Raw genomic sequence first — 22,216 nt, forward strand, 5'->3', positions numbered from 1 at the left:
CTTATAGGGGTTTCTTCAACAAGTTGCTGTATATGCTAATGGCAGTAGGTAGGAAGGATCTCCTGTACCGATATGTCTTACAGCTGGTCTGGAGAAGCCTCTGACTGAAGACTCTGTTGTTGTACAACAGTCTGATCAAGAGGATGCTTAGGGTTGTCCATAATGTTCATTTTAAGAAGAATCCTATTAGAACCTCTGGAGATGCCAGCGGTTGAAGAAGGTTTCCCCAGAACAGAGCCGGCCTTCTTCATCAACTTGTTAAGCTTCAAGTCAGTTGCTCTGATGCTGCGACCCCAGCAGATGGTGGCAGAGGAGATCACACTCTCCAAAACAAACTTGTGGAAGATTTGCAGCGTCTTACTGAAAATGGTGAAGGACCTAAGATTCCCCATGAAGTACAGTCTGCTCTGTCCTTCACAGTTGTGTCTCCAGTCCAGTTTGTTGTCCAGATGAACACCAAGGTATTTCTACTCCTCCACCACCTCCACTTCTGCTCCCATTATGGTAATTGTGTTGGTCCTATTCCGCTTTCTCCTGAAATCTATAATCATCTCCCTTGTTTTGTCCACATTCAGAATGAGATGATTGTTTCCACACCAAGCGGTCCACCAGCTCCCTGTGCTCAGCTTCGTGTCGATCTCTGATGCATCCGACTGCAGAGTCATCTGAGTTTTTCTGCAGGTTACAGGAGTCTGTCTTGTATTGGAACATTCAAAATGATCAAAATTCACCACATCCTGACCTTGACATAATGCTTCAAATAATATTTTTTAATCAAAGCACAATATAAATACAGGAGAGATAAAAGCAGTCATGTAAGCCCAGAGCACCACATGCTGAATATGTAGGAATTCCGAACCAAGCCTCAGCCCTCGATGTGAATCATTTATCTGCCGGTGTCCCTTTAAAGGACAACCATTTGCACTCGATTCCAAGGATTATATAGTTTTTTATCAGAGCATCTGGAATCCAAATACTCTACTAATTTTGGATCATTATGTATATTGACATAAAACCCGTCTAGCAATCCTTGTAAATTTGCCATAGTCCTGCCAAATCCTTTCACCCGGGCATTTTGGGAAGGCATATTTTCACGTTTCAGGGCTTTATCCTGATTTAGAACCGGTCTTTGAGCATTATGCCCAAAGGACCTGCCTCTGGAGAGAAGGGAATGTCACAAATGGGAGAGATTGGTGGCTATCCTCTCAGGAAACATTTTGTATAATATTCCTACTCATTCTATTTTTATTTTTAAATTATGATTGCAAGTCTGCCACTGCACTTTCTCTGTGAGGAAAGATTAGGAATTAAGCGCACCTCCTGGAAAAATGTGAAGATGAGTGAGAACCCCCCCCCCCCCGACTCGCTCACACACACAGTGGAGATAGGAACTTAAGAAGGCTTAACTTCTGGGAAATGGTGACAAGAAGGAAGGAAAACAAGCCTAAATGTATGGGCTGTGTGTTTGTGTCTATCTCTGGCGCGCATGCAGGAAGTGGAAATGATAAGGTTTGATTACTCAGTGAGGAGGAGGTCTGGCACTGATCAAGATTACTCTAAACTTGAAAAAGTCAGACAAATGGCTTTAAACATATCCATAGAGTTCAGAGGACGCACACAGAAACAAGGGATGGTTAAAAAAATAGAAATAAAGACAAACAAAGATGACTTGCTGAGGAGACGGCGGCCCTGTGTGCAGAGAGGGAGGGAAGCAGAGCGGCGCTGGAGGGAGGAACTCTTCACTTCTTCTCATGAAAGCGTGTCACACGTTGGGAGAGAGGAGGCAGAGGAGCGTCTCAGCACGCCAGGAGCAGAGGCAGGGGCAACTCGGAGAGGGAAGGAGGATTCTTTTACAGCTTCTTTTGTTTATATGCAATTGAGGTGACAAGAGAGACCCTCGTGTTCGTGGGTCAGCTGGTGAGAAAAAAATGAAGAATCAAATCACCAGTGCCCTGTCTGACTTCTTTTTTGAGTACGAGACCCCTCGCCAGGTGCTGGTGAGGAACAGGAGGGTGGGAGTGGTGTGCCGGCTCATCCAGCTGGGGGTCCTGGTTTACATCATTGGGTAAGACCCTTAAAGTCATTTCCTGTTATCTTTGCTCTTCAGAACAATAGAGCTAAATGGAGAAGGCATGACCTCTGGGGGTGTTTTTCTTCTTTTGGGTTTGAAACTATTGGTCTGAGTCGCTAAAATAACTGAAACAATTACCTCTTTTTTAAGGTGTACAATGTGTTCATGTGGAAAATAAATATATAGTTTAATGCACCACATCCTGTTGACAGAGCAAACACAGTCTGTCAACAATTGAAGAGCGTTGACTGACAGCTGTGGCAGAAGATTGTGACGTAACAGGGCAGATATTTCCTCTCTGTTCATACAAGTCCAGACAACAAAAAGTGCGTGTTTCTGTGCCAATGTGTCCTGAACCACCTCTCACCTCGCCAAACATGCTTTGACATGTGAGAAACTTTTATAGGAGCTTGAATGTGTTTATTTATTCCTGTTTGACAGTTAGAATCATTGGCAGTGCAACCTGTATGGTTGTGGTTCAAAATTACACCTGGCTTGTTTCAGCATTTGCAGGGTTTGTTTTGTTTGTTTTTTTTGGCCATTGCGTGTCTGTGCAGAGGAACCTGCAGGACTGAGTGTGATGAAACACACTGAGGCATATACCTGGACGGATAAAGATCAAGTGCTGCACAATTCACTGCCAAGCACCGCTGATGTGTTATTTACTCAGGGTGATGTTGACAGTCCCCGAAACATAAAGCTCTGAAAGAAATTGATGTTACACCCCCCTCGCTGCAGGGTTTACAATCGAAACGATCCATCCATCCATCCATCCTAGCAGGGCAATGAAGAAGATGGTGCCACTACAAGTCCTGCCCACAGGTCAACAGGCGAGTGGCCGACCCAGTCAAGAGCAAGACTCCCACCTAAGCGTGATTTAGAGTGGTCAGATAATTTAACCTGCATGTTTTTCCGTTGAATCGGAGAACTCACACATGCACGAGGAGAATCTGCAAACTCCACACAGGGGAAAAAAAACCTGGCTGGTCTTCAAACCCAGGAGAGGAATCAACAGAGCCAACAACTGCATCAGTGTGCAGCCTTTAAACCGTCCAAATAAGAAGAACACACCTCAAAGAATAACTGTGTTTGGAAATGGGAGGAAGATCAAAATTCTTAAAATAGCATCATTCCAAATAAAAATAGGAAACATTATAAACTCATCTCTTTATAGAACGTGAAGACAGACAAACATTACTCTGTTCAAAAAAGAAGTGCCTGCACAAACTCAAAGATCTACTTTGACACTGAAAACTGAAGCTTTCCTGGGACAATCGGATTTTATTTGTGAGCATTGAACATGTCCGTTTTGCATGAAATCAATTCTGATACCTGTGGCTAGGTATCCCTGCCCAGGACCCCTGGACTATAATCCACAGGTTCTCTGTGTTTCTTGGTTTTGCCTCAGAAGCAGAAGGGTTGGTGCCACCTCACACGTTTTGGAATAAGGTCCGGGGATTGGGTGTAATCTTGTCTGCAGCCAAGAGGGTCCCTGCTTACTGGTGTGTTTGAGGTCAGGATTTTGTTGAAACACCCGTTTCAAGGACATTTCCTCTTCAGTGGAAGGACACGGGACCTCTTATAGGGCAGTTTTCTGTTTTCTTCCATGTCTTTCTGGTTTTTACTTTCATTTTGTCCGAGCATTTCCTTAGCTTTTTTTGTAATATGTTTTCCCTTCTAAAACCAACTTTTCGCTTGAAGTGGACCTTGCTTCTGAACATCTGGAATTATCTCTTTTATTTAGATTTTTCACACGGACCTGGGCTAGAACCACAATGAACAAAATCTGCTGCCCTCGTTATTATAGAAAGGCCACCTGTTCAAAACCAACTTTTTCCACAGAATAAATTAACTCCAAACTCCTATGTTGAACTGCCCCGTTCAGTTTGTGATTTAATTACACAGAATCAGCAGCATGTATACATTGGATCTGTTGGTTTTCCATTACATCTACTACATGTAGAGATATTATTTCCCATCTAAACCACAGATTTAGTTAGGGATGCATGAATGCAATTATTCTGACAACACCTGTATATTCATTCCTTTAGATTCATATTATTAATAGATGAGAACTGGTTTTGGTTCCTATTTCACGCTGGTAGACAAGTGAGTGAAAATAGAGGGAAGAGTTTCAATTTGGTCTTTTGATATCCAGGCTGGCCATGCTTCATTTCCGCTCTGTCACCAGCCTGGTGCAGCCATCAGGCCACATTAAGGCTGGACGGTGATGTCCCACAGAGAAGATGTAATTAGAAAGCTGTCCTGCTTCTGCTCTTCAGAATTTGGCCATCTCAGAGACAGGTCAGGGCAGTGTCAAGCTGGTAACCTGACACATTCTTGTCAGGAATGTTTATGTTACCATTAGGTCAGCTTCAACAAGCAATCAAACATGAAGAATCCCATACGACCAATAACTTTTTTTGTAACTCTTCCTGGGTTTTTACAGGGGGTTTGAGAGAGGGAGGAAGACATGTGGCAAAGGACCTCAGGCCAGAATCGAAGCCGGGTCAGTGACATCAAGGAATAATGCCTCCATATATGGGCTGTGCGCACTACCCTTGTGCCATCAGAGCACGCCTATACAACCAATAACCTTTAAATGAAACAATATCAATTAAATGTAGTTATATTTCTCAGCTAAACGGTACGTCGCTTCATAATTAAGTCTCTTTTTGCCTTTTTTAAGTTAAATCCAATGCCATTCCATAATTTTTCCGTTTGCATTTAATACATTTTTTCCTCGTTTTAATCAGTCTTTCTCACTATTGGAAAATTTATCTCAGTGCTGCAGAACAGTACTGTAGCACTGTGTGGAGAGCTTTTCTTCTATCCTTAGAAGAAAAGCTCTCCACACATCAGGAAGCTTCAATGTTCTCTGCCTGTCACCACAAACCCAAATCTCACTTAGATTGCTATTTTTCTGAGCCCCCTTTCTATTACTTTCACCCTCATTCCATTTTTTCATTGTCGTGTTCTTTTTCCCATTTGCCCTCTTAATAGTCTTTTGCGCAGAACTAATTTCCTTGTGTGCTTTGAATGACGTTTTTCTGTAACGTTTCACTGTCTGAGGACAAATTAACATGTCATGAGACACGCACTGTCCTGTGGGCATCATGCCAGGGGGTAATTGGTCTTCACACCCAGTGTAAAATAGCTTTACATGATGAACCGAGGATTTCTGTGTGGATATGTTATCTTTCCAGTGCGTACCAGCTGTTACCTTGCATATAAATGTTAGGGAGGCACAGGAATAAGCAGTTAAAAACCAAACTTTTCCAATGGCAGTCATCCCTTTTTATTCTCACGAGAAGCTGTCCAGTGTTGTAGGCAACAAATTAAAAAGTTGGTAATGTGTGGTACACACCTAAGGGTACAAATTACTATGATTTTATATGTTGATGTAAGGCTATATATAACTGATGTGATACCATTTAACCATTGTAGATTTCCAGTATGTATAATTGGTGAGTAATGTAAAGGTTTCAGTTTGTATAAAAAAGGTCCTATGGGTTACAGATTAGTACTGAGTATCTTACTTTTAACTGTACAGCTCAACACCAGCTTGAAGACCAGCTGGTGGCTCGGAGCAGTGATCACTCGAGTGAAAGTTTCTGCTGTACCAACTTAAACTAAATTTCCTACCTGCTTGGGTAGGGAATTTAACATTACAGAAAATAAAACATAACAGAATCCAGTAAGGGGGGAGCAGTTCTGGTTGTTAGAGCATCACCAGAGGCAGCTGAAGTAACAGGGAACAGACTGGTTGTTGCTGGGGTCTGAGGTTAAGGTGTCTGCACAAACAGCGAGAGTAAACTGAGCTAAATTGTAACAACTCAATTTGCATTTACATTTTAAAATGTAACCATTTTAATTGACTAAAACAAGTTGGGCTGGGCAGAATTGTATTGATATTGTGATTTAAGACTACATGTAGTCATAGCTGTTAATTATAATAATATTGTGATATTTCATATACCCAATTGTTGTTTTTCCTGATTTTTTTTATTAATTTTCAATATCACAGCAAGTAGACAAATATCCAATACGCAATGGCTTAAATACGGAGCCCGGGAGAGCTCACTTTAAGTGATAATTTTTTCAGGTCATGATAATTTGTGAGCACGTTTCCTTTAATTGAGCCCTCGAATTAATAAAACGTGAGCATGTTTTCATTTAATTGAGCACTCGAATTAATAAAACGTGAGCATGTTTTCTTTTAATTGAGTCCTCAAATTAATAAAACTTATTCAAGCACACATTTTAATTATTCGTGGGTGCGTTTTGGTAGATCGAGATCTCGAATATACTATAACGTGCTCATGTTTACATGTATCAAGACAATATTGAGTGCACGTTTTACATATTGTGGCCACGTTTAAGTAGATCGTGCACACAATGTTCTATAACCATGTTCACTAAATTGTGCTCTCGTTTTAGTAAATCGTGCGCTCGTTTGAGTAGATAGTGCACTCGTTTTTTAATAAATTGTGCCCTCGTTTTACTATGCTTAAAATGAGAGCTCAATTTAGTAAAATGAGCTCACACTATAGTAAAACGAGAGCACAATATAGTAAATTGTGCACACGATTTAGTAAAACGAGTGCACAATATAGTTAAACGAGAGCACAATTTAGTAAAACGAGTGCACAATATAGTTAAACGAGAGCACAATTTAGTAAAACGATCGCACAATGTAGTAAAACGAGCGCACATTCTCTCAACATGCAAAACATTTTGCGCTGACCCCTCTAGGGCTCCGTACTTAAACAAACAAACAAACAAAAGAAGAAAGAAAAACACACACACAATGGCTCAGCTACACATATACAGTTCCATATATGGAGGGAAAAAATTAAAATAGAAAAAGTACAACAGCATGTCTTCCTTTATGACCTTTCAGGAAATCCTTTTAACAAAATGGCTGATACATTCAGGTCAAGGTAGTTCAAATAAGGTTCCCATACTTTATAAAATTGTTTCGATTTGGAGTGTATCATACATGTTAAATATTCCAAAGGGTATTAACTCAAAAAGCACCTTATGCCAGCCTTTAACAGTTGGGTCCTATTATTTATCCACTGCAATAAAATATTCTTCCAAGCTGCATATGTAAGAATACAAAACAGTCTCTGATTTTTCTAACAGAACATATCTTGCTAGAAGGCCTAGAATAAGAGACATTGGGTCCATCTATAACCTCAGTCCTAATATCCTTTCATTTTCAGTTAAGATATTAGACCAATATCTTTGTAACTTATGGCATGACCAAATGACAATGAATTAATGTTCCAATTTCTGTTTTACATTCAAGAAACATTGGTAATAAAGTGAGATTGAAATTGTGTCTGCGGTTAGGGGATATATGCATTCTATGCAAAATCTTAAATTGTATCGACTTGGCACGGTTACATACTGAAACTGATCTAGCATAGGTCCATATGTCTTCCCACTCATTATCATGAATTGTAACAGAAAGATATTTCTCCCATTTCTGTTTTTCCTGATTTTAAAGACTGCATACAGTGAAGTGGTGCCACTTGAAAGACTGATCTAGCATTTTTATTATCCTTTACCTTATCCACTGTTATATGTGTTGCAAAATTACCATTAGCCTTTGAATGAAGCACAGGCTTTATTACTGTTTGTTTCAGTAGAAGTGCTTGTGAGACTATGAGGGGCTACTACTTCACTAGAAACCCCCATTCAGCCTCAGAGGAGATGATTTTGGATAATATCACCCAGTTCTGGTGTAATGATGGATGTCAACTTGTCAATAAACACGTAATATTACGGTTGGCTTCTTAGGCAGATAGGATGTTGTTATCTGCAGCAGGGCATAAAGTTCAGGCTGTTTCTGCAATACTTTCTAGCTTCCTCTCATGTGGAAGTCACTGATGGTACCTCTGATGTTATTTATTTAATCAGTTATAACTCTGTTATCCTCTGAAGTAAACTAGCTTTAGCTAACAGTCCACTTGCTGCATGTAACTTGATTACCTCTCTACTACTTTCTGCTCCAGTTAAGCTAGCTAGCAACAAAACATTTTGTATTGATTTTCAACAAACACCACTGTGTTTGTCTTCTCTTCTTTGCTTCTCTTTCTTCCCTGAGCAGCGACAGCTTTGGCCTTTTTGACATGATTCCAGCCTAACTTCTTCCCTGTAAGCGGATTGTGGAGTGGTTGGTGTGCGCGTAGCGTCAACAGCATCCCTCTCTGCTGGACGCGCGTTAACTGGGCTGCACTATCTGGGCCTGATCTTCAAAAGGTTTGCGCATATTAAAACGTGCAAACTAATTAGAGTGTACAAAGCTGATCTTCAAACCAGTAGCAAAGCAATTTGCGTGTATAAAATGAGAAGAACAGTGAGCAAACTTTCTTGTGTTTGTGCCTTTATGAATATCCAGATCATGTGCTAATGACCAAACCAGGCACATTTATGGAAGAGAGATATGCAAATGTAAACACCACCGGCAAAGCCGTTTATCAAAGCTGGAACCGACAGTGGGTGCAGTTTTTGCATCTATATTTAGTACCTTTGAAAGTGAGGTGCAAACTCGCACGTAAAAATGCCTGCGGTCCTTGTGACCAGAAAAGTTTAATAACAGAAGGAGAGAGTGCTCACACTCTGTGAGCATGTAAACATATTTAGACTGTCTGCATGTAAACATATTTGGACTGTCAGAAATAACAACATAAGAATGATATTAGTGGGGAAAAGGATGTGGAGAGATTAAGGCATCGTGGGCTAAATAGTTATCAATATTACCTCCAACGACTGGATGGAGGTTTCAGTCTACAGGGCTGGACAAACTCCGCTTAGATGTCGCATGTCACGTGGCCAGCAACACTGATACACCAGCTGGTGGAATAATGATAAACAGGGATATATCTGATTTGTCAGCTAGATTTTTTTTATTGAACCTGGAAATAAAATAAAAGTTTCTTCTTCTGTTTTGCAGAACTTTATTTTTGAAATAATAATTAATATTGTCTCTAAGAAAAAGCTTGATAGCTGAAATTCTCCATTCATTAAAAACGGCTTTGTACATCCTGGTTGTCTGGGGGCATTATGTGAAGGATTTGTTCTTCCACTTTCTTTGACCATAGTTCAGGAACTGCCTGTAGTAGCTTACACCCAATTCACTTATTTAAATGGGGTGGACCAAATCTGTCTTGCACTTGTTATCCACTGGGGACACAATCTTTGACAAAAACGGGAGCAACACGCCCACTTATTGCTCGCACAGTTTTTTGCTGTGTGCGCAATTCAGTTTAATTCCTTATTTGGTATCTTTAAATATTAGGCCATCTTTCTGTTTGGCCAGCAGAAAACTGCACTGCACAAAGAGTATCTTGGGACTAATATGCTTTATATAAGTCGTAGTGGGTTTTGGTAATTTCACAAAATAATAGTATATAAATCAGTATTTGTTGCTGGCTGTTAGAATGAAAGGAAAAAAACTGGGCCTGAGTGCAGCCCTTTGAATCCGCAGTGCTCCTGGCATTTGCCTATGCTGCCTACAGTCAGAGTCGACCCCGAGCACGACTGCCCACCTCTGTCCTTTACTTTGTGGTGCACAGCGTATGCACCTGTACTCTGGAGCTAACTAAATCTGCTGAAGTTTGTATCTAATTCAAATTCCCAATTCTATGCTGAACTAAAGGACCTTTTCACACTTTTATCCAAGGAGTCTGGATTATTTTATTCATCTCTAGTTTCAAATGTAAAATACTTCAAATGGTAAAACCTAAACTGGTTAGGCCTAATTAGGCACGAAAGAGAGAGTCTCTAAACGACAGACTAAACTTTTTGAAACATTTTTCACTGTCATGAAGCCATTTTAAAAATAGTGTTTTTCACTTATTGGATGAACTCAAGTCAGGGCTTAATATTCTTTATATAAACACAAACTTATCATTGACCAAATTATCCTGTTCTTTAAGTGTTGGCTTGTCAACTTTAGGGAGCATAGCAATATAAAATTAATTTTGTCTGAAAAGGTCCAAAAATGTTTGCTTTTAAATCAAATAATATATTCGGAGCATAGATGGCTATGGACCATTTAGACATTGTTTGAATGTGTTTTAAACCAAATATTACACTGCTAGTACACATTGTTAGCAATGCAAAAAACAAAAGGCACCAAAAGCCAAGAAAATTAACATGGGAATGTAAATAACTAAACTATGATCTTATAAAGCAATGCATTTTTTCACAGAACATCAGTTTAAGGCACTAAATTACTTTTTAACTTAATGTTCTATTTAGGTATATACATTCTGTAAATGATCTTATCCAAAGCGACTTGAAACTTTATTAATATAACTAGAAACCTTTCAAACAGAGGGTTGCCATCCAACTTTATGGGGTTCTCTTAAAGTATAATACTTAATTTATTAAAGGTTGTTAAAAAAAAATTTCTGATCCATTGTACATGTAATGTAGCCTGTGAGTAACGACTAGTCATGCATTCTTGCATCTTTATTAAAGTAATATTAGATTTCCCTGGTATCATCTCATTTTGCACACAATAATTTGCACTTATTTCTCATTTCTGCAGATCTAAAGTTCACTTTCTGCATGAACTACGTCTGCTCTTTAAACAGCTTCCTTGAATGTTATTTGCTTGTTGAGGCTGGGAAATGTCTGCATTTTGAGAAACAGTTTGTCAGATCTATCCTTTTTGGTGGGAAGGGCAAGCTTACCTACAATGAGCTGCACATGTGCCTCTGACAGACACGCTGCTGGCTGTGCAGACTGTCATCCTTTGATCACTCATTTATATACCCTTGCTTATGGTGTTGGATGCCCGGATTGCAGTGGAAAGTGGTTAAGGTTCTGGGACTGACAGCATGTGCTCTGTATCTTTCAAAGGTGGGTCTTCATCTATGAGAAAGGTTACCAGTCCACAGACACTGCAGTGAGCTCCGTATTCACCAAAATGAAGGGAGTGGGCTACACCAACGTGAGTGGGAGAGAGACGGTTTGGGACGTGGCCGACTACGTCTTCCCTTCTCAGGTAAGTGACCGGGCTGCGGAAGCTCATCGCTATTATTTAACTGTTGCCGTTCCAGCTATTTAAACTTCTCAAGGATTTGTTTAAAACCTGGAAGAAGTCACGGAGCATTGTTTGGATAATAACTCAGAATTGGATGAAGGTAACATCCACAATTCATAAATCCTCAAAAACCAGCATGGCCTAAACAGTACAGGTCAAACCTCCTAGGTTTCAAAATAAAACTGCACAGCAGTTTATGCATGGCAAATTTAAATCATACGAACTGTAAAACAACAGCATGAATTTATGTAGGTAAGTTGAACACCGTGAACACTTCTGAATGAGCTGCAGACAGAATGTATGCAACAGCGGTTGTCGAAACCTTGTGATAATCTTGCTTTATGAAGGCGTCTCTTTAAAAAGGTATTGCGTGCGTGAGTTAATCATGCAGAACAACGAAAGTTATACTGTGGTTAACTACATTTGTTTACTTAAAACATAACCAAGGATTGCTATCTGTGGGAAACAAATACTAAAGACGCCATAAAGGTTGTTTGGTTTGAGTTTTGGGTGTGGAAATTTTTAAAGTATCACACAAATGTGATACTACAAACATGATGAAAAGATCTCCTTCTTCTGTATGTGCTTTGATCAAGTGGGAGTCCACCACTAGCAGTATGAGTACAGAGATTTCCCCGTTGCTAGTTAGGAAAAGTTTTACGTTACAATAAACCAAACATACACCTATTGACCTATACCAGTTTTAACTGATTCCAAATTATCTTCAAGAAGAACATTCAATATTTATTATTTAACATTTAAACCATGACCAGTCCTTGGTTTTATGTATATGAGGATTAGAGGCAACATCACACTGGAGTCTGTGTAAAACAGGGTTACTATTACTTTGACAGAAAAGCTAAAATGGATTACGGAGTTCAAATTTTAAATATTCTTTAGCATTTTATATAGGCAATTAGCATGACTAGCACAGTTAGCATTAGACACAGTCAACATCAGTCTCCATGTGGATCCTCTGATCAGAGGTTGGAGTCAGGACCCAACTGGGGATCACAAAGCAACAATTGTGAGATGTTTAGATCATCTTTAGAATAAAATTAAATAGCAAAAATAACAGTGACAAACGCACGTGTAGTGAATAGTGTGGGCAATGTGTCACAAAGGCCTGATGCATGTGAGGCATTAATATGCAGTGAAGGGATTAAGGCCTCAAAAACAAAGGCCCATTTTCTGTAGTTTTTCCACTGATAACTTCATTATACTTATTTATCAAAAATCCTTTCAGTCTTGTGAGGACAAATTGAAATGTTCTGTTCTGGTTCATGTTGTTGTTTTGGTTAAGTTAACTTTCCTGCCTTAGGGTTTATTTCTGTTTCTAGTTTTGTATTGTATTGGGTTCATGTTTAGCCTTAACTGTTTTAGTTATCTGGTCTTCTTTATTAGGTTTGATTAAAGCTTGTGTTCTGTTCAGTCTTAGCCTTGTTTTCTATCTTGGGTTTTCTCTTTATGGTTATTTTTGCTCTGTAGTTGTTCATCTTAGTTTCTGTCCCTTCAGCGTTCTAGTCTCTTCCCTCCTTGATTACTCCCACCTGGTTTTGGTTAATTAGTCCCTCCCTCTTCACCTGTCTGCACGCCTATTTATACCCGCCTCAGTTCTCTGCACTCTGCCAGAACGTCTCTCTTCGTATCCTTACTCACAACTGTTTGGTAAGAGCATTCCAGCTTCTGTTACTTTTGTTTTATAGGCCTCACTGCCAGTCTGTGCCCTCCTGTTTTTGAGTTTGTATAGTCTCAGCCTGGTACTGTTTGCCTGCCTGAAGATCGCATTTTTGCCCCTTGGATTCTGTTAATAAAACCCCTTTCAGCATCAGCTTCGTGTCTGGCTTACATTGAATTCAACCACAGCAAATCGTTACACAAATATTTTAGAATTTATGTCTTGAGGTAAAATATCTTTTCAGGTAGTCTAAATTGCACACAAAACGCAACAAGAAAAAAAATTACGAGAAACATTTATTCTCAGTGTATTAACACTTCAATTTTAAATCGAATGGTTATATCATACCTGGTCATTTAAATAATTAGTATTTCACCAAGACATTCCTATTATTATTCATTTGAGTGAAGAAACAAAATAAACCCAAAGAGGAACATTTTGAACTGAACTAAGAATGAGTGCCCAGGTTTTCTTAAGCTGCTTAAATATTGAACTTTATCAAAAGTATCAGTGATCTCATTCTGCCGCTCTGAAAAGAATGTCATGGGTTTCCATCCACAGCTTGGATTTTCCAAATACTTGCTTTAACTTTAGGGAAAGTTTGGAAACAAATTGAATAGGAAGGCCCTGGAGGTTGGCCACGTCCTGGTCACTAGAAAACAGCCTTATCAAAGAATAAAAGAGAGCACACAGTTGGATCAGATGCTGTTTACTTTCTTTGAACCATCTTGGACTTCTGTCAGTTACCTTGCACCCAGAAAGATCATCAGCCATGGCTCTCAGAAGTTCTGTCCACCCAGAAGGGTCATTCTAAGTCTGGGAAGTTGTTGACTGAGGCCCTGTCCACACTAAGGCGAACACAGTACGTTTTATAAACGATTATTTAAAGAAAAATGTACGACCACACAAGAAGACGCAGCACCTGTGAAAACGCTGTAGTAGGTGTGCCAGGCCCATTGGTGGGGCTGTGATACTGCCACAGAAACAAACAAAAAACACTGGGCATGCGCTTACAATGTAGACAGGATGTAAACATGGCAATATGGATGAGGATCATACACAAATGTTTACGCATGTTCAACCAGTGACGTGTGGTAGGGTTCATAGCTGGTGAGGCACTGACGTCATCAGAGTCAGATTTACAAATAAATACACTCTACAGAGTAGACTCATTGCAAAGTGTTGAAGGAGACTGATTGAGCCAAATAAAATCACCAAGAGACATGGAAAAAATATTGATTCTTTGATGAAAAAAAAAATAAACTAAATTATTTGTCATTTGATTGGTAACAGTTTAAAAGTCCATGCGGCGATCTTTCTGAACAAAAATATCGGTCATTTTCCGGTATAAGTTCTCTTTATCTTCTTCAGTTTTAAAAGTCTCTCAGTCTCAATGGAGATCACTGCCAGGGAGGGAAGCCTTCCTTGATCAGTCCTGTTCCGGCTGTAAGTTTAGAGTCTTTTTAGTGCTTTACTTGTTTAGCATAACTCGCTAATAAAACATCCATCCATGTTACTCTACTGTTTTGGGATCACAAGCGGTACCCCTTGAGCGCCCCCTGCCTAGAGGCCAAGGAACTGCCGGCCTCACCTACAACCACTTCTCTGCCGTTTACGATCGCCCAGCAGCACACGAAAACATGTTATCTGCACACAGTTTGATGACCGAAACACAATAAGCTATCCACATACATTAAATTGTGGAAAATCAGTTCATAAATGTTTTAACAATTGAATTTATGATCTAGAGACAGGAAGATGCATTCACAGAATGGAAGCCAGCGCAGTTAACATGGGATTGCGCAATCCCAGGGGAGGCCAAGCTCGCTGCGGCCTCACCGGCTTCGCTATCAAGCGCCACCAAGGATTTACATGAAAAATAGCGAAATTCTGTGATTTTTAAAGAGAATACGATCAAAAATTAGGAAATTAGATAAAAAATTACTTATTACAAATGACTGAGTGAATCACAATTTATATTATCATTATTTATTTTCTTTCTTTCCATGATGACAAGTGAGGCCTGGCCTCACTTGCCTCCCCTGACTGCACGTCACTGTGTTCAACGTGATCTTTATGTGGGTTAGGGTTGGGCACACCATGTAAAGCGGGCTTGATTAAAAGGAGGAATCAGAGGATGCTACAAACAGCCATAAAAAGACAATATTTGCCTTAGCATGAACGCAACACTGAACAGAACCATATCTGTTGTTAATTTTTGAGAGAGTGAGGCGCATGCATATTACAGAGCAGGATATGGAGCTACGACTTCATCATTTAAGAAAAGACATTGCTCGCATGTTGAAATTTTTCCACTCAGGGCCTGGTTTGAAAAATAACTGTTTATGTTCTCCCAAAAACTCAGAATCCTGTGGACACAGCCTAAAAGACATAATGCCTTTGCAAATAGATCTAATCTCATCTCCATGTGAATGATGCTGGTGCAAAGAGCTAAGGAGTTCTGTAACCGGCAGGTTTCCTGTTTCCTCACTTCTACTGTCTCAGTTGTTGGGCAAAGCTCTTCACCAACATTGCCTGCTGGTGGTGGTCAGAGGGTGGTGCCAATGCAAGGCAGTCTACTCCACGGCAGCTGTGGCTACAATTTGCTCACCACCACCAGGGTGTAAATGAATGGGTGACTGAACGTATTATGAAACTCTTTGGGGTCCTCAGGTCTTTATTAAGTACAGACAATTTACCATTTAAATCTTAAGGGTGGAATTGTGAGTGTTTTTAATAAAATAAATATCTCTCGGAGATTTGATTATTACGGTGCATAAAAAGAATACATTTGACATTCTATCCTAGTTGATCCAGACTTGGTTAGACTGGACACAGCTTCTTGGTTATGTGTGTCGATTAGTCACTCTATTACTGTGTTTGCGTCTGACACTCCTTTATCTTTTTGCACTGACTCAGTCAGCGCTCGTCAGCACACCAAAGTTGCCCCACGGTGTTGTCATCAGGCACAAAGGACAGGGAGGGGAGTTTTGCCACATGCTTTCTTAACACTTTATCACAGCAAGCCCAAAAGAGAACTGCTGCATTTTTATTCCTGTTTGTTTAGCTATTAGAAAGGGAGAGTTCTGTCATGTTAGCATATCACTGTGTGCACAAGAAGGAGGGCCATGTTTTTCTTCTAGGTCTGCTGCACGCACTCGGGATGGAAAACACAACAATTCCTTCATCTTTAGAAACTTCAGTTTCATAATCACAAACATTTGGACAACCTCAGGAAGACAGTCTGTTGAGGTGAAGGTTATACGTCCAATGTAATGTTATCTCAAAGCTTTTAAAAAAAGCTTGCTCAGAATAGGGAATTGTATGCTTTGGCACCTGTATAACTATCTTCAAAGTCAGCTTTTGCGTGTTACTAAATAATACACCTATCTTTGCTATACATGTTAAAAAATATATAAAACATTTGTCACAAATCGATAAAATAATACACCTGTTGTTGATGTTCCTTAGGTTGTTGTTTAAATGGCTTAATAGTAATGCTTGTATACCCAGTGAATAATAGTCAAGGTCACAATGATAAGTGGGAAACAGGATTTATTTGGGCTTTCTTGAACAGTGGCATTCTTCTTGGCACTTGTGGACCTCTGCAGCTCCTCCACAGTTGTGCAGTCAGGTGCTTTTTTGCGTTGGTCTATCACAAACAATTCCCAATGCATGACAAAATTTTAAAAAGTTTGAGTGGTACGAATACCCAACTAATAGCTTGACTGCATTGTTTATTCTGCAATATAATGGCAGAATTTTCTTAACGTTAAATATTTAATTAATTTTCTTCTTCCTTTTTTACTAACCTAAAACCTTTAGGGAGACTCATCTTTTGTTGTGATGACTAACTACATCATCACCGAAGGTCAGAAAATGGGAAAGTGTCCAGAGGTATGTGTTAAGCCTTCCTGCTTTGTTGTTACTCTTTCCCCTCGTCTTTCTCTCCCTCCATGGCTGTCTCTTACACACTGCCAAAAATAGTCAAAGAAAACGGAAATTGTGTCTCATTCCAAGACTGTTTCTGTAATTGGTCATCTGTGTTGATTTTTAGCAGAAAATGCTTGCGTAAACCTTATGGATTCAACATGATGCAGCAGTCACAGTATGGGTGATCATTTTAACCCCATAACGTTGCTCTGTGTTCTTCTTCATGACTGCATGTTTACATTCCAACATGTTACGTGCAAACTGACCCCAGTCTCTTGTCCCCAACAGCTTGAGGGCAAGCACAACTGCATCTCACACGACGACTGTGTAGGAGGGAGTTACAAACGTACGGGGCACGGTAAATTCTGGGTAACCATCTGTGTGAAACTCCAATCGGGCTAGATCTCTGACTTTACAGTATCCTGTTTTGTTTTGCCTATGAGAGTTATCCAAGTAACTAAGCCTGCGGTCTTGTTTGATTATCTGCTGAGGATAGCAGAGGCTGATTTCAGCTGCGTCATCTGCGTATTTGCAAACTAGGCTGAGGCTTTTAGGAACTGCCAGAAGCAGAGTCCCACACCACCACCAAGGTAAACATTTAGATAAAAATCATAGACCGCTCTTAGCCATGGAACTGAAACCAACACAAGTCTTAGCAACCAAACATTTGGTATATTTGCTTGTATTGAGACCCAAAGCCCTACCTTAGGCTAACAGACACTGGATTAACACTGTGCATCTTAGCTGTCTCATATCATGACAGCACAGGGACATTAAGAACAGAAATCCCCTCAGAGAAGTCCAAACAGCAGTTACGTAAACGCATTGTCCTCCGTTTGTGCGGACAACTTTCTGTTCTGAGCCTTTCCACTACTCACCATCTCACATCAACCTCAATAAGAGCAAAGCTTTAGATCTGTCCGCTTCTGACCAGTCAAATTCACCTTGAGGTGCCAGAGTTTGTTTAAAAGTGGCAGGCTGCCCATGCGTGCGTAGAAATGGGAGCATGTGGGGACGCCCCTGTGGCCAAACAGATCGGTGGGCTCCAGTGAAAGGTCAGAGACTGCAGTTGAGCAGCCTGCGCGCCTGCTGGTGAAACGGCTGCATGCTTCTCCTGATTAGGGGACGCGATAAGAGCAAAGCGAATGACACATATAGAAATTATGTATCAGGATCAGTGCAAGATAAGGCAAAACATCTATTTCAGCATTTGCTCTGCTTCACTTTTACATCTTGCTTGCTGTTGTTGATGTTAATCAAAGATAAGGATTAATGTGGAGGCAGAGGATGTTTAAAACTGCTGTAATGTTAAAGGCGACATCTGTTTCTGTTATTTCCTGCCGCTCGGAACCCATGCTGTACTTTTGCCTCATTCTTCTTCCAGTTTGAAGTTCTGTCCTGATAATGAGATTTTGCCTGTTTCTGTTCTAAGGACAAATGACTGGAGTCTGTGTGAACACCACAAAAACCTGTGAGGTGTTAGCTTGGTGCCCAGTTGAGGACGATCACACTGTACCAAGGTACGTGGAAGCTCAAATTTCTTCAACTTGTTGGGGTCCAAGCAGAAAAACTGTTTGTTTTAACCTGTAATATGTTCATATTGCTCTTACAAATCCTGCCCAGCAAATGTGACGTACTGAACTCGTATCATGGCTTTGTTTGGTTTGGGGTTTGCTAAACTATATTCTGTTTTTGACAACACACTAGGAGTAATATAGATCTGCATTAAGTAATCCACCATTTATTTATCTTGTTTTAAAAGATCAGCTATTTTCTTGAAGATGTCATGTAAAAAACTAAAGGATAGGATGATTAGAAAATAGGCACATCATTTTGAGGGAGCTATATGCTGTTGCCACGTTTCATACCTTGCTATGTATGCTGTTATATTGAAAAATGCATCAGTCGTATGCTATATATATAGAAATAAAGTCAAATTATATAGAAAGTAGGTCAGTTTCCTTTTCTATTCAAAGTATTCAGCATATCCAGGCAAATCTTTATCAGTGCCGACAGAGCTCTGTCATAATGTTACATGAGATTAAATATCATTACTGGGCATTTGATGTTATATTGAGTAGCTGCTTTATAATTCTACAACAGTGGAGCATATACGTCGTAAACATGTGATGTGAGAGCTGCAATTTTGCTCAGCTGGTTCTCAGAATTTGTTACAATGTAAAATGCATAGGAGGATGATAATATAGTATTATTTACCTTTTGTTAGGTGCAACACTTATCACAAAGAAAATAAGTCCCTGGTATTTCACATTAAACAACCTACATAAGCCTTTTCTGGTCAGTGGTCAACATTCAAACGATCCTTTTAAAAACTGCTGGATAATTATCCACAGCAGAACCTCATTGTTCTGTTTAACAGGAAGTTTCTGTTGGGTATTAAAAGCATTAATTTAGGAATAAACCATCCAAATGTGGTACTTTAGGTTAAAGCTAAGCGGGATTTTTGTAATAATAATAATTGAACTTTATTGATCTCACAATGGAGAAATTCACTTCTGCATCTTAACCCATCTCCTTGGGGCGCAGTGGGCTGCCACTGTGCGGCGCCTGGGGAGCAGTCAGGGGATTAAGGGTCTTGCTCAGGGACCCAAAGTGAGGGCAGTGAGGATTGAACCGGGTACTTGCATCCTTCTCAGAGCGCAAACGCACTGCTCTAACCACTAGGCCAACATCTCCCCTTGTGTACAGGGGGACTATTTGTACAGTACACTATTTGAAAACACTGCTGATTTCCAAATGCTTTTTTCAGACTGTTTGCCATAAATTGTCAGAACTTTTATAGATGTTTAATCCACTAAAATTGAACTGACTGAAATTTATAGGCTATATAGATAAAATAGTTAGATGTGAGAGAATAAATGCAGACAAATAATCTTAGACCTCTACATAGGTGCAAATGCTACTCACTACAATTTTTTCACGACCAAATTTATGTTAAAGGTACTTGATATTAAATTATTTTAATTAAAAACATAAACGTATCAAACATAAGTGAAGCTTCAAAAAAGACCTATTTCTTTAAAATAAATCTAAAAAAACACCTTTTCGACCCAATGCGTAGATGCTGGTCAACTTCATGACCATCACTGATGCACTAGGGTAATGTCTGCATGGATAAGCCAACACATGTTGCACAGCGCTTGCACCCTTTGATATCATTGCCAACATACTGTGCCTTCACACCCCTTGACTTTCTTTTTTTAACTTTTTTATATTTTGCCACATTACCAGCCTACATTACCACAAGACCAAAACAAAGTAGTAGATAAAAGTGAAGCGGAGGGAAAATTATTTCTGCCAGTATACTGGTGTACATTTTGTATTTAGCTCCCTTTACTTTACCCTGGATAAAATCACCCAGTTAGAAAATAGACCACTTGTGTTTTATTTAATTTTAGTGTGAATACAGGGGTTCAGTAAAGGATTAAGAGTTTTTTTGGACAGGACAGCTTTGAGTGCAGTCCACCCATCTGCCCCTTTGGAGTGGCAAAAAGAAAGCTACTGTTAGAAGAAAGCCAAGATGTCCTGTTTCAAGTTCCCACAAGTCATAGGAGATCCGACAATTGTGTGGGAAGGTGCTCTGGTCAGATAAGACCAGGGTGCGATTTGCTGGGGGGGATGGGGGGGATTTTCCCCCCCTCTGGTTGTGACGTCCCCCCCCTCTGGTCATTCGTGTTTTATCCCTGGGGGGGATACATTCCTCCCCCTTCTGATCTGAATAAGTAATATTATCAGGGGTTTAATGTTCTCTGTCGCTGTGAGGGACTTTCGTCATTTGGAAAATGAGCGCAAAATGTTCCGTGTAGACTTTTTATTCAAGATTTTAAACAGAAGCTGCGCTTAACCAATGAATTCTGGCAGAGCTAGGACATTAGCCAATCAGAAGGAGAGTAGGGCGGGTCTTTGCAAAGCGAAAATCTACCAGTCTGAGGTTTATCGGTGTTCAATCATTTTAACTTTTAAAAGAAAATCTCAAACTGACCACAGATACATAAATGAAAGTAGCGGTAGTCAAAGGTTTTCTTTGCATTTATGTAAACCAGCAGGTCAGAAAGTTCAGTGCATAAAACAGCTGACAACAACTTCCCTCGGTAAGTGTGTCTGTTGCTGTTATGTTTTATTTAAAACTGAAAGAGTAACGCTGTAGCTCGGCTAATTTAGCATGATGCGCTTTTTTTTTAAGAAGAAGAAGGAGGGTCGGAATGTGAAATTATGTTCCGGTTTGACTGGGTCTGATTCGGAAAAAGTAAAAAAAAATCTGAAATATTATTCCACCTGCGCTTTTCTGTAACAAAGAAGGTCGTGGAGGGGCTGTTGACCATCTCCAGCAGTCAATGAGCGAGAGGTGGGGACACAAAGAATATAGGATTGATTTATATTGAATGTTACAGTAGAGTTAATGTACAGGTATGAAGAAGATGATGTAATGATGCAAGCTGCTGTCTTTTCAATTAGCTGCAGTTAATGGAGGGTTTTGAAATTGTAAAGTGGAAAGGTGAGTGGACTGTGGACCAGTTTGGCAAAAGTGCGAAGAAAGAACTTGCTTGATGCTGCAAATATGAAAGTTAACCAGGTGATGTTATGGATGTGGAAAGTGAAGGAGATTATGCAGAGGGCTGTCCTTGATGGTGCAAAGGCTCTGAAACTGGAAGGTGGGAGAGATACAGGAATTGTCAATGGAACTGTCAGATTTGGTTAAAGTGGACTTGTTACAATAAGCAAATGAGGTTACTAAGGTGGCATGACGTCCACGGCCCGGGAATATATGGGCTGACTAGAAAATGTTTTCACAAATTGATTGTTTTTGCTTTAACCCCTGAATATGATGGATTTTTCAAAATTGATATTAATACATGTCTTGTGTTCTTCACATTTGTAAATTAATTTTGTTGTTTGTATTTAAAGAGTATTATTACATTTTCTGCTCAAAGCGGTTAAAGTAAATTAATACCCACTCCTGAGTCCCGACAGTAGATGGCGCAAGTTTAAAAACAAAAGTCTAACCTACTGGATCTAGCTAGCTACCTGAAAGAGCACCTGCTAGCTAACCATTATTAATAAAACTTTGATTCATTAATACAATTTTGAAATTATCCCCCCCTCTGGTTTTTTTGCAAATTGCACACTGGATAAGACTAACACTGAATATCACCCTGTACACATCATTCCCACTGTAAAACATTGTGGTGGCAGTACCATGCTATGGGAATGCTTTTTTCCCCAGGGTCAGAGAAGCTGGTAAGAATTATGGGAATATGTAAAGAGCTAAATATAGGGCAATACTGGAAGAAACACTGTCGGGTGAAAACAGGGAGCCAGCTTCCTGTGAATAATCACCTTCTTTTTCAAGGGGGCTACATTGTCTATGCAAAATGCAACAAGGAAGTGACACCGTCAACAAAAGCATTTATTTGTTGAGCGGTAGATATAACATTGCTGCCATCTGCTG

The 22,216-nt window shown here is 39.8% G+C and overlaps 1 protein-coding gene across 10 annotated transcripts in view; it reads left to right on the forward strand.

Moving 5' to 3' along the window:
- p2rx1 (purinergic receptor P2X, ligand-gated ion channel, 1) overlaps positions 1-22,216 on the forward strand; it is a 72,737-nt gene that overhangs the window by 44,864 nt on the left and 5,657 nt on the right. For 6 of the 10 annotated variants that reach the window (XR_004928527.1, XR_004928526.1, XR_004928524.1 and 3 more), the window contains 4 exons: positions 10,952-11,096; positions 16,639-16,710; positions 17,035-17,104; positions 18,179-18,266. Coding sequence is in view for 2 of the 10 variants with exons in the window: in XM_036129417.1 (XP_035985310.1) it covers positions 1,929-2,065; positions 10,952-11,096; positions 16,639-16,710; positions 17,035-17,104; positions 18,179-18,266 (512 nt within the window). In the remaining 8 variants the exon portion in view is untranslated. Of the gene's footprint in view, positions 1-614; positions 682-1,699; positions 2,066-10,951; positions 11,097-16,638; positions 16,711-17,034; positions 17,105-18,178; positions 18,267-22,216 lie in introns of those variants that run through there. The other 4 variants (XR_004928522.1, XR_004928523.1, XM_036129417.1 and 1 more) reach the window with 4 other exon arrangements.

Source organism: Fundulus heteroclitus, unplaced genomic scaffold, assembly GCF_011125445.2.
Source record: "Fundulus heteroclitus isolate FHET01 unplaced genomic scaffold, MU-UCD_Fhet_4.1 scaffold_167, whole genome shotgun sequence".
Taxonomy (NCBI): Eukaryota; Metazoa; Chordata; class Actinopteri; order Cyprinodontiformes; family Fundulidae; genus Fundulus; species Fundulus heteroclitus.